The following is a 12,997-nucleotide window of genomic DNA, read 5'->3' as shown; positions in this document are numbered from 1 at the left end:
GGGGTGCATATGGCCCTTCTTTTCACTACATCTGTCTTTGGGGTAAATACCCAGTAGTGCAATTGCTGGGTCATAGGGTGAGTCTATTTTTAATTTTTTGAGGCACCTCAACACTGTTTTCCAAAGTGGTTGTACCAACTTGCATTCCCACCAACAGTATAAGAGGGTTCCCCTTTCTCCACAACCTCTCCAACATTTGTTGTTTCTTGTCTTGTCAATTTTTGCCATTCTAACTGGTGTAAGGTGTCTCAATGTGGTTTTGATTTGAATTTCCCTGATGGCTAATGATGATGAATATTTTTTCATGTGTCTTTTAGCAATTTGTATGTCTTCTTTGGAGAAGTGTCTGTTCATGTCTTCTCCCCGTTTTTTGACTTGATTATTTGTTTTTTGGGTGTTGAGTTTCAGAAATTCTTTTTAGATTTTTGGATATCAGCTCTTTGTCTGTAGTGTCTGGATATTTGCAAATATCTTCTCCCATTCTGTGGGTTGCCTCTTTGTTTTGTTGACTGTTTCCTTTGCTGTGCAGAAACTTTTTATCTTGATGAAGTCCCAAAAGTTCATTTTCGCTTTTGTTTCCCTTGGCTTTGGAGAAGTGTCTTGAAAGAAGTTGCTGTGGCTGATGTCGAAGAGGTTACTGCCTACATTCTCCTCTAGGATTTTGATGGATTCCTGTCTCACATTGAGGTCTTTCATCCATTTTGAGTTTATCTTTGTGTATGGTGTAAAAGAATGGTCGAGTTTCATTCTTCTGTATATAGCTGTCCAATTTTCCCAGCACCATTTATTGAAGAGACTGGCTTTTTTTCCATTGCATATTTTTTCCTGCTTTGTCAGAAATTATTTGACCATGGGGGGCTCTCTATTCTGTTTCATTGGTCTATATTTCTATTTTTGTGCCAGTACCATGCTGTCTTGGTGATCACTGCTTTGTAATATAGCTTGAAATCAGGCAACATGATGCCCCAGCTGTTTTTCTTTTTCCACATTTCCTCAGTGATTCGGGGTCTTTTCTGATTCCATACAAATTTCAGGATTGTTTGTTCCAGCACTTTGAAAACTGTCATTGGAATTTTGATTGGGATGGCATTGAAGGTATAGATTGCTCTGGGTAGCATAGACATTTTAAAAATGTTTATTCTTCTGATCCATGAGCATGGAATATTTTTCCATCTTTTTGTGTCTTCTTCAGTTTCTTTCATGAGTGTTCTGTAGTTCCTAGAGTATAGATCCTTTACTTCTTTGGTTAGGTTTATTCCAAGGTATCTTATGGTTTTTGGTGTTATTGTAAATGGAATTGATTCTCTAATTTCTCTTTCTACAATTACATTGTTAGTGTATAAGAAAGCAACAGACTTCTGTGCATTGATTTTGTATCCTGCCATAGTACTGAATTGCTGTATGAGTTCTAGTAATTTGGGGGTGGAGTCTTTTGAGTTTTCCACATAAAGTATCATGTCATCTGCGAAGAGAGAGAGTTTGTCTTCTTCTTTGCCAATTTGAATACCTTTTATTTCTTTTTGTTGTCTGATCGCTGTTGCTAGGACTTCTAGTACTATGTTTAACAATAGTGGCGAGAGTGGGCATCCTCATCATGTTCCTGATCCTAAGGGAAAGACTCTCATCTTTTCCCAATTGAGGATAATATCACTGTGGGTTTTTCACAGATGGATTTTATGAACTTTATGAAAAGACTCTCATCTTTTCCCAATTGAGGATAATATCACTGTGGGTTTTTCATAGATGGATTTTATGAACTTGAGGAATGTTCCCTCTATCCCTATACTCTGAAGAGTTTTAATCAGGGAAGGATGCTGTATTTTGTCAAATGCTTTTTCTGCATCAACTGAGAGGACCATATGGTTCTTCTCTCTCCTCTTATTAATGTGTTCTATCACAGCGATTGATTTGTGAATGTTGAACCACCCTTGCATCCCAGGGATAAATCCCACTTGGTCATGGTGGATGATCTTTTTAATGTACTGTTGGATCTTATTAGCTAGGATTTTGTTGAGAATTTTGCCATCCATATTCATCAGGGATATTGGTTTGAAATTCTCCTTTTTGACGGGGTCTTTGCCTGGTTTGGGGATCAAACTAATGCTGGCCTCAGAGAATGAGTCTGGAAGCTTTCCTTCTGTTTCTATTTTTTGAAACACTTTCAGGAGAATAGGTATTATTTCTTCTTTGAATGTTCGGTAGAATTCCCCAGGGAGTCCATCAGGCCCTGGATTCTTGTTTTTTTTGGGGGGGGGGGGAGTTTTTGATCACTGCTTCAATCTCGTTACTGGTTATTAGTCTATTCAGGTTGTCAATTTCTTCTTGTTTCAGTCTTGGTAGTTTATAGGTTTCTGGGAAGGCATCCATTTCTTCCAGGTTCCTTAATTTATTGGCATATAGTTGTTGATAATAATTTCTAATAATTGTTTCTATTTCCTTGGTGTTAGTCATGATCTCTCCCCTTTCATTCATGATTTTATTAATTTGGGTCCTTTCTCTTTTCTTTTGGATTATTATGGCCAGGTGTTTATCGATCTTATTGATTCTTTCAAAGAACCAGCTTCTAGTTTCATTGATCTGCTCTACTGTGCTTCTGGTTTCTAATTCATTGATCTCTGCTCTAATCTTAATTATTTCTCTTCTAATGCATGGCTTAGGTATCATTTGTTGCCTTTGCTCTAGTTCTTTAAGGTGCATAGTTAGTTAGTCAATTCGGGATTTTTCTATTTTTTTGAGTGAGGCTTGGATGGCTGTGTATTTCCCCCTTAGGACAGCCTTTGCACTATCCCATAGGTTTTGGACCAATGTGTTTTCATTCTCATTGGTTTCCATGAATTGTTTTAAGTTCTTCTTTGATTTCCTGTTTGATCCAAACATTCTTGAGCAGAGTGGTCTTTAGCTTCTAAGTGTTTTAATTTCTTCCAAATTTTTTCTCGTGATTGAGTTCCAGTTTTAAAGCATTATGGTCTGAGAATATGCAAGGAATAATCTCAATCTTTTGGTATTGTTTGAGACCTGATTTGTGACCCAGTATGTGGTCTATTCTGGAGAAAGTTCTGTGTGCGCTCGAGAAGAATGAGTGTTCTGTTGTTTTAGGGTAGAATGTTCTGTATATATCTATGAGGTCCATCTGGTCTTTTGTGTCTTTCAAAGCTCTTGTTTCTTTGTTGATTTTCTGCTTAGACAATCTGTCTGTTGCTGAGAGTGGAATATTGACGTCTCCTACAATTAATGTATTATTATCAATATGACTCTTTATTTTGGTTAACAGTTGGCTTATGTAGATGGCTGCTCCCATGTTTGGGGCATAGCTACTTACAATTTTTCGATCTTCTTGTTGGATAGAGCCTTTAAGAATGGTATAGTGTCCTTCTGTGTCTCTAAGTACACTCTTTAGCTTAAAATCTAATTTTCTGACATGAGAATTCTACCCTAGCTTTCTTTTGAGGTCCGTTGGCATGGAGGATGGATCTCCATCCCTTCACTTTCAGTCTGGATGTATCTTTAGGTTCAAAATGAGTCTCTTGTAGACAGCATATAGATGGGTCCTGTCTCTGCAACCCTGTGACATTTTATGGGAATATTTAAGCCATTCATGTTGAGAGTGATTATTGAAAGATATGATTTTATTGTCATAATGTTGCTTGTGAAGTCCTTGTTTCTATAGATTATCTCCGTAAATTTCTATGTTCTATATCACTTGTGAGGTCTTTCTCCTTTTATAGAACCCCCCTTTAATATTTCTTGCAGGGCCAGCTTAGTGGTCATGTATTCTTTCAGTTTCTGCCAGTCTTAGAAGCTCTGCATCTCTCCATCCATTCTAATGACAGCCTTGCCAGATAAAGTATTCTTGGCTGCATGTTCTTCTCATTTAGTACCGTGAATATGTCTTGCCAGCCCTTTCTGGCTTGCCAGGTCTCTATGGATAGGTCTGATGTTCCTCCCTCTGTACGTAAGGAATCTCTTCCCCCTAATTGCCCTTAAGATGGTTTCCTTTGTTCTAAGATTTGTGAGTTTTACTATTACATGCCCAGGGCATTGGCCTGTTTTCCTTATCTTGGGAGGGGTCCTCTCTGCCTCTAAGACATGAATGTTTATTTCATTCCCCAGATTAGGAAAGTTTTCAGCTACAGTTTGCTCAAATATATCTTCTAGTCCTCTCTCTCTCTCCACCCTCTTAGATATCACACTAATTCTGACATTGTAACATTTCATGGTTTACTTATTTCTCTGATTCTGTTCATGGATTTTGAGTTGTTTCTTCTTGGGCTCCTCATTATCCTTCTTTCTATCAGTTGGTCTTCTAGATCACTAATTCGTTCTTCTGCCTTGTTTACCCTAGCTGTTAGATTATCTAGATTAGATTGGATCTCATTGATAGCATTTTTAAGTTCTGCCAGTTCAGCTTTCATTTCTGCCCTTAGAGACTCTATGTTGCCATTAATCAATTTCTCCATTCTAGCTATTGTCTTCAAACTGCTACCCTGAATTCCATTTCCGACATCTTGATTATATCTATATCCATTTGTAAATCCATGGCAGAAGTCACAGTCTCTGAGTCTTTCCTATTTTGGGGCTTCCTCCTCTTAGTCATTCTGTTGAGAGGTGGTTGAGGGAATGTACAGAGTCCAAATTATTGACCACAACCCAAGCTTGATGCACCTGTTTTATAGGGACCTTAGGGTTGTTTGCCTCTTGTTCTCCCAGCCTGTCTTCTGGGGGAGGGGCCTGCCATGCCATTACTCAGGCAACCCTGTTTTGGCAGAGTTGCCCTACCCCATGTGTCAGGGGGAATGGGCTCAGTGAAAACCGGTTTTTGGGGCTTTTGTTTTCTGGCGGCTTTCCCTGGGAGCTTTCTGCGTCTCTTCCGAGAGTCAGAGCATAGATCATTTCCAACCCTATGCCTCAGAACAGAGAGATCATAGTCTGTTCTTCAGTGAGCTCTCCATGCCATACTGTCTCTGTTTCTGTCTGTGCTGCTATAAAGTGCAGCATCCTGGGTTGTATGCCCCTCAGCAGGGCTCCCAGTCCTCGCCTCCAGGTTGGGGCATGTCTCTGTCCTTTTTGCTTCTAAAACCACCAGCCGCCCCCAGTTCGCATGTGGGGCCCTAATGCTCTGGGCTTCTGTCTGGGGGGCTGCCCTAAACTCCTTTCCCCACTGCTACGGGTCTGCGAGTCTGTGCCCTGTCCCCAGCATGGGAGGCTATTGTTTACCTGTGGTGTAGGATCCCCATGGCTCTCTCCCCCGCCTGTTTATCTTTGGTTATGTGCCTGTGGAATCACAGTTCCATGCTTCATACCTGGAAACCAACCGCCTGTGATATTCTGTTTGTGGAGATCCAGATATATCTTCTTACATCTCAGGCTGATTTCATGGGTGTTCAGAGTGGTTTGGTAGATATGCAGCTCAATTCTGGGGACCAGTTGGAATATGGTCTGCTATTCCTCCACCATCTTTTCCTCTCCTCCCAGAATTTTTTTAAAAAAGATTTTATTTATTTATTTGAGATAGAGAGAGTGAGAGAGAGCACAAGCTGGGGGACCGAGGGAGATGGAGAAGCAGGATCCCCACTGAGTGGGGGCTTGATCCCAGGAATCTGAGATCATGACCTGAGCCAAAAGCAGATGCTTAGCTGACTGAACCACCCAAGTGCCCTTCTTCCCAGATTTTATAAATATCACCAAACCACAGCTACCAATAGCTTTGGTTACTTGTCTTCAGAAGAGAACTAAAGTAGTTACCCTACAGACTTGCTATAAAAATTAAATGAAATTACATAGATGTATAACATATAGATTGTATGTGTGTGTGTATAAAATATTGTACCTGGCATAAATGTAGTAAGGGCTCAATACTGTTAATTTTACTACATTGAAATTAAATTTGCTTGGAAGCAAACTTGTTTTCCTTTTAAATGGTTTTGAACAGAAATGGAACACAAAAATTTTAGCCAAAGGTATATTTGGATAGCATTTGAGTATTTACAACCAAATGAATGCTTCTAAACATTTATTTTAAATAACCACTGGAATCTCATGAAAATACATGTCCAAATGATAAGGGAGTATGACCTGTGGAATGATTTGACGAAATGTTGGGCTGTCTTCACTATCCCCCCCAAAAATACTATTTCACTATATATAGATTGCCAAAATTGCAAAAGAAAAAAATACACCGGGAAAAAATAACCTTCTTTTCACTAATTTGTGTTATTAGTTGGTGGAAAAAAAATAACCTAACCAAGGGAGGAATCATTAGTCAATCACTGAGAGTGAAAGTAGTGCTTTGCAATATTAATTTAAGATTCATTTTCCATTGTGTTTCTATATTTTACTTCTCCTTTCACTGGTTGGAGAATGTTTATTTATTTTTCTGCTCATTAACACATCTGTCAAAGAGAAAGCAAGCGATGAGAGGTGAACTTCTAATCAACTTAGATTTTTGTTATCTTAACAGTTTGGTTAAATATATGGTAGAGGAAGAGAAAATAGTAGCTTGTTGAGATTTTATGTTGGTGAAGTGATTTATTTCATGCAACACTGACTTCGAGACAGTTAAAAGTTTATTATAAAATATTTGAGATGAAGAGAAAACTATAAATTATGAAAACCTATGAATGTACCACAGACTAAATACTAGTCATAACTTATATTCTTGTAAGATTTTCTCTGAAAAGAATGCACACATATCATATATGAAATTACATTGTATGTTCAATGTTATAATTTGAATTTTGTTTTTGTAGTGCTCAAATTTCATATGTCTTCTAATCATTTTTAATAGCTTCATCTAAAGCTATTATTTAGTTTTGATCACTTTGTTTAATCATTTTGTATTGCATATTTTAGTAGTAATGAACATTCATTATTTCATATAAGTATTGTAATTTTGTAATAAAGATGAACATAAATATTAATTTTTATCTCTGATGATTTTCATGTGGTCAGTTTTTAGAAGTTATGTTATTGAGTATGTACTCATTAAATTAATTAATGAATACATGAAATAAAAAGGGCATGGTTCTGACCTGTGTTACCAAATCACCTTCAAGAAATTTTTTAACAAATTGCATGGGCAATATCAATCATTTGTGATTGCTCACTTTTTTGCATTTTAAACAATATTGGGTATTATTATTTTTTAACCTTTTTCGATTGGAAAGATAGAAATTATATCTTTAATTCACTCTTATCTTTATATTAATGAAATTAAACCTGAAAAATTTTGTTCATTGGCTGTTTAGTTTTTTTCTGTTCATGAAAAATTGCCTGGCATATTTCATGTCATTTTTCCTGATTCAGAGAATGAGATGTGATTGTAGGTTGACCTAGCTATTACTCTTAAAATTAGAATTTTCCGTTATAGGTATTGCTTACTGTGGAGAGCTTTTTAGGAGTCAGTGCAACATCTCTATAGATGTTGATAAGGGGGAGTAAACTGAAATTTGGGGCTTTGGTGGTCCCCCATAATGTCATCTTTGTAATATGAATGCTAAGGTAAATATATTTAGACCTAGGCAAAAATGGAAATATGTTGCTATATCCATTTAAATTATATGCATTGAGTGTGCACAAGATATTTGAAATATAATACACAGTAATAAATGTAGTGAAACTCATGGATATGTAGTATTTTCAAAATTAAAATATGCTTTTTGGTTTTATTTTAGAATGATCTGCACAGAGCCATTCAGCGTACACAATCCGCGATGTTTAATCAAGTTTTGATTTTAATATCTACATTACTATGCCTTATCTTCACCTGGTAAGATTGTACATATCATTATTTTTATTGTTTCATTTAATTATAGTTTCTAAATACACATCATTTTAGTTGAGTTGGCTAAAATAGAGAAATACTCACTATAAATGTAAGGGATCACCTATAGGAATAAAAGTAAAATCTCCTTCAGTCTTACAGAAAAAAAAGAAGGTGCATCTATCATTTGGTATTGATAATTACTGCAACTTTGACATATTCCCAAGTGTTGTAAATAACTAAATCACAAGAATTTGTACTGCATGCCACAGTTGTCAAACAAAAAATTTTCTTTCAAACTGCTGACATGGAGGTGCCCTTATATTTCTACAATCTTCAGAGCAGAAACACTGTTGAGAAAACTGTCATTGCCCATCACTGTCTCTGCCCATGCCTTCTCTCCATGATGTTTTACTGTGCAGTTAGGCAGAAAGCAAGGGCAGATCTCCTGGCAAAGCAACGCAGGACTTGGTACTTTGCTTTATTATAGAAAACAGTTATTTCTTCTTCCAGAAAGTCTCACTTTGATGGTTTTAAAGTAATCTATGGGAAATGTTGCGCTGCACATATGGATTCACGTAGATCCTTAAAAGGAGAAAAAATGTGAAAAATAAAGAAATGAGGTAGAATAATATATCTGTTTTGCAGGAGTCTTAGATATTATGTGTAATTGTGCTCTGTCCTGGATTTGACCTATCAAGAAAGAGAAAAAGTTAATTAGGAAGTACAAAATAAAAAGAATGCCCCATATACTAGTACAACTGAATTAGGTATAAATAGAGCTATAGATAGATATATATAAACATAGGTTGAGATATGTAGGTTAGCAACTACTTTGTATCAGTAATTTGTAGTTAATATATCTATTAAGGGTATTGAAAATAGGTTTTATTACATACTTTATATCTTAAAAAATAAATGTATTTTAAGATATTAAATGTCTTTAAATATAAAAGATTTCTCTAAAATTGACACAAAGCCATCTTATCATTTAAATCTTTCTTACTGCTTACAAATTTTTTTATTGTTCACCTAGTAAACACCTAGCTGCCTAAATATAAAATATTAAAAATAATGACTTCCCTTCTAAAGTCACTAAACATTCTTAATTTTAAGATAATGATATTATATGAATAGTTTAGGAGTTTTTTCATTTTATTTATAGAAAAATACTCCAAATTAAAATCTCTTGTATACCCATGTACTTGCTAATATTTCAAATGCTGGAAAATTACAAAAAGTGAAATGAATGATTTTTAAAATATTATTAGTCTGTTAAAGTATATTTAGTAAAGAGGTAATTGAAATATTAATGCTGAGGGGCACCTGGATGTCTCAGTCAATTAAGCATCTACCTTCGACTCAGGTCATGACCTGGGGTCCTGGGATAGGGTCCCTCATTGGGTTCCTCGCTCAGTGGGGAGTCTGCTTCTCCTTCTGCCTCTTTCCCTGCTCATGCTCTCTCTCTCAATGAAATAAATAAAATCTTTTTAAAAAAGAAATATTAATGCTGAAATAAAGACAAGTTATTTTTATATGATAACACTTAGTTCACTTTAGTTTTGGAGGCATCCTTATCACAGTGAATCACATAGGGTGGGCTCTCTGTTTGCTCTTTCTTTCTGCCTATTCGTCTATTTCTTCAGTAGTTTTTATTTTCGAAAGAAGCAACTAGACAGATTTTGCCACTTTCTTATGCCAAGGGATGCAGTAGTGCTAGATAATGGGTTTTCATGATGTATATAAAATTGCAGTTTATTTATCATTTAAATTATTTGTACTTCACTTTTTATTTTATCTGCAGTTGGAGTTGCTTTTGTTGTTGTTCTTGTGTGTTATTGGTTTTATTTTATTTTATTTTATTTATTTTTTTAAAGATTTTATTTATTTATTTGACAGAGCACACAAGTAGGGGGAGCGGGAGAGGGAGAAGCAGGCTCCCCGCTGAGCAAGGAGCCTGATACAAGGCTTGATCCCAGGACCCTGGGATCATGACCTGAGTCAAAGGCAGATGCTTAACTGACTGAGCCACCCAGGTGCCTGCGTATTATTGGTTTTAATCATGTACATTTTAAATGTACAATGTTATTGTTTTTAATCACATGTACATCAACACATTTTCATTAATACATTTACATTAATATGTTTTTGAATTATAATATCAAGAATGGAGAAACTGAAGTTTGATTTCTTTGTGTATTTTTCTCTAGCACACCAAGCGAAATGTTTTCATAATTCATGACCATCATCTTAGGGTACAATAAGTCTTTTTTTTTTTAATTTACCATCAAAAGTGTAGTTATCTACAAGAAAAATATAAACAATGTTATATTAGTTATAACACACGGGCTGCTTTAGCAAACAGTTACACCACACACACTGTAAAATACAAATATACATAAGGGTTCAGCAACTTAAACAAATGGAAATGTTTAAATAGTCTGTCCAAGAAGGTTATATCAACTTAATATTGCTGGAGACTAAATTTCCTTATAACTTGTTTTCTGCCATTCTCAAAACAGTTTCCATAATGTGGCTCAAGATGGCTACTCAACTCTTGCCATTATATTCTAACTCCAGCCTGTAGGAAGGAAGAAGATAAGGCACAACCCAGAAATTACATGCATAAAATAGGCCAGAATTTGGTCATATATCCACACATGCTGAAAGGGAGTATACAGAAATCTGGTCTAGCTGCTAAACAGTATACCCAGCTGAATATTGTACTATCATGGAAAACAGAAAAACTGGATACTGTTGAACAATAAGCAATCTTTGGCACTGATAAGTCATAGAAGTCCAAATGCATATCATTTGTTTAAAACTCAGGGCTATGCTAGTTTGGAGCCCGTGGCAACTCACTGAATTTACCTAGCTTTATTTGCCACATTATTAAATGAGAATAATATTAATCACCCTATAAAATTTTTGTTGTACTTTTTTTTGATGAAGACTAAATTAGATATGTTTATACAATGTCTATCAGAAGATATGACACTTGGTATGAACACTCCAAAAATTTCATTTTTTTTCCACCTCAAATATCCTCTGTATGTAAGAGGATTAAATTATGTGACTGCACAAAAACTAATTTGCTCTAAAATATCTAAGCATAGTAACTTATTAATAATAATATAAAAGTGAACTGAGATGCCTGAAAATATATTTAATGGGAAATATGAGAAAACATTTTCCTCCATTGTAATGTATTCAGGTTTTTTATACTGTCTACATATTTCTAATATTTGTTTCCTCTAGTTAGCTTCACTAAGTTAAAAGTAATGGAAGCATTTCCCCTCTCTCTGATACCTTTAATGCTTTATACTATACAAATATACAGACATATATATAATTTTTTTACATTGTTGTGGGATTAGTCTTAATTAATTGTGGTTACATTATGTCATAGAGCAAGACTGTCAGTGGTTTTCCAAATCAGAATTTTTAATACATACAATTTAAGCCCCCAAAGATTCAGGAGCTAATATTTGATGAACTGGATGTGTTGTTCATGAATCTCACAATCTTAAAATTACCTGTTTTGGAAAGCTACTATATAGTTTTAAAATGTATCTTCTTTTCATCATTATTAACATTACAAAGAACTATCATTAAGCATCTGTCTACAAGAAACACATGCCAAACTGAGATAAAATTAAGCTGCTGACCTACTCTCTGTAGGAATGTGCTCAGAATTGTTTTTCCTGTTATTGTAATGGAATTTGGACTAATCTTTCCCCACGTCCACTGTGTACCCCTCTTGATCAATAATGCACACTTCCAAGACAGCTGGGAATTGTGATTCAGCCTGTGTCTCTGTAACAAAGCAGAGGAAACTGGTACATCAGGAATTAAGCGCATGACTTTAGCTTAATTATCAACATATTCTAACCAATAATAAGTACTCTAATTTGTAATACATTTGGTGTTTCTAATTTTACACTAGTAGGCTTATTTTGCACCTACTTTGTTTCAAACTTTAATTTTTTATTTGAATATGTATGTTTAGATATTTTCAAATCATTTCATGGAGCTATAACATCAAGATCTGTATTATATAAATGGATATTTCATGTTTTAGTTCAATGTAAGAAATTCAGTTTACCTCCTCATTCTCATTTCAGGAGAAAATAAGTCCATTTATTGTTTAAAAACATGACCTAGTTAAAATTATTAACATGCTTAAATCAAAAAGTATTTGGGATTTTCTTGTGCATCTTTGATTAACACTTATTTCAATGCTTGATGCCGAAGTTCTTAAACTCTGTTTACTGATTTAACTCTTAAGGCAAATAGCCATGTGACAGGAAGTGGACAGTGAAAAAGTAAGAACTGAAATTTGGAGGAAGTATTAAACCATGATCTCATGATGTTATCACCATCATGGTATTTGGTTACTAGTTTTGTTTGGTCACATTTGTTTTGCTTTATTACAAATGAATGACAGAAAGTGTGTTTGTCTGAAGATCTGGAAACAGCCCTCAGATTTTATTACACTAGGACATATAGAAAATTCTTTGTCCCAACTAAATTTTGTGTAAGTGGGAAGCCAGATGTTAGGCAGTTAGAATTTAAACCATCATTGAGTTATGAGGGTAATGTATAGTTATTTTCAGACATATAAGAACTTAGAAAGTATGCTACCCCCATATTATTAAGTATGTACTTAATAGGAATAAGAAAAAAAGGATAAAGGAAAAGGAAAAATATATAGCTTATGAGAATCTGTGGTTTATGCAATAACAACACCCTGGATCTTTCTCTGGGAAACCCCATCTTCATACTGAGTTTTATCAGAAGTGCAGTTGAAGGCTTATCCAGGCAGAGGCAGAGACACCATTTTTAATTTCTATGACATAGGTACGTAGCAAAGGGAAGTTTTCTTTTTTCTTTTTAAAGTTTTATTTATTTATTTGAGAGAGAGAATGAGAGACAGAGAGTACGAGAGGGAAGAGGATCAGAGGGAGAAGCAGACTCCCTGCTGAGCAGGGAGCCCGATGTGGGACTCGATCCCGGGACTCCAGGATCATGACCTGAGCCGAAGGCAGTCGCTTAACCAACTGAGCCACCCAGGCGCCCGCAAAGGGAAGTTTTCAATTAGAAGGTGGGGTGAAGGGATGAGAGAAAGCCAAAGTGGTCATGCCACAGCAATTCTCATGTTACAGATAAACAGAGGACAGAAAGGTCAAATAAAAAGATAAACCTTAGATTATCATAGGTCTACACTAGTAAGAAGCA

The 12,997-nt window shown here is 35.5% G+C and overlaps 1 protein-coding gene across 3 annotated transcripts in view; it reads left to right on the top strand.

Moving 5' to 3' along the window:
* KCNT2 (potassium sodium-activated channel subfamily T member 2) overlaps window positions 1–12,997 on the top strand; it is a 362,885-nt gene that overhangs the window by 133,826 nt on the left and 216,062 nt on the right. For all 3 annotated transcript variants that reach the window (XM_027613976.2, XM_027613975.2, XM_027613974.2), the window contains exon 8: window positions 7,671–7,765. In XM_027613976.2, coding sequence (XP_027469777.1) covers window positions 7,671–7,765 — 95 coding nt within the window. The remainder of the gene's footprint in view (window positions 1–7,670; window positions 7,766–12,997) is intronic.

Source organism: Zalophus californianus, chromosome 10 (assembly GCF_009762305.2).
Source record: "Zalophus californianus isolate mZalCal1 chromosome 10, mZalCal1.pri.v2, whole genome shotgun sequence".
Taxonomy (NCBI): domain Eukaryota; kingdom Metazoa; phylum Chordata; class Mammalia; order Carnivora; family Otariidae; genus Zalophus; species Zalophus californianus.
This window is presented reverse-complemented; position numbering and strand designations above follow the sequence as displayed.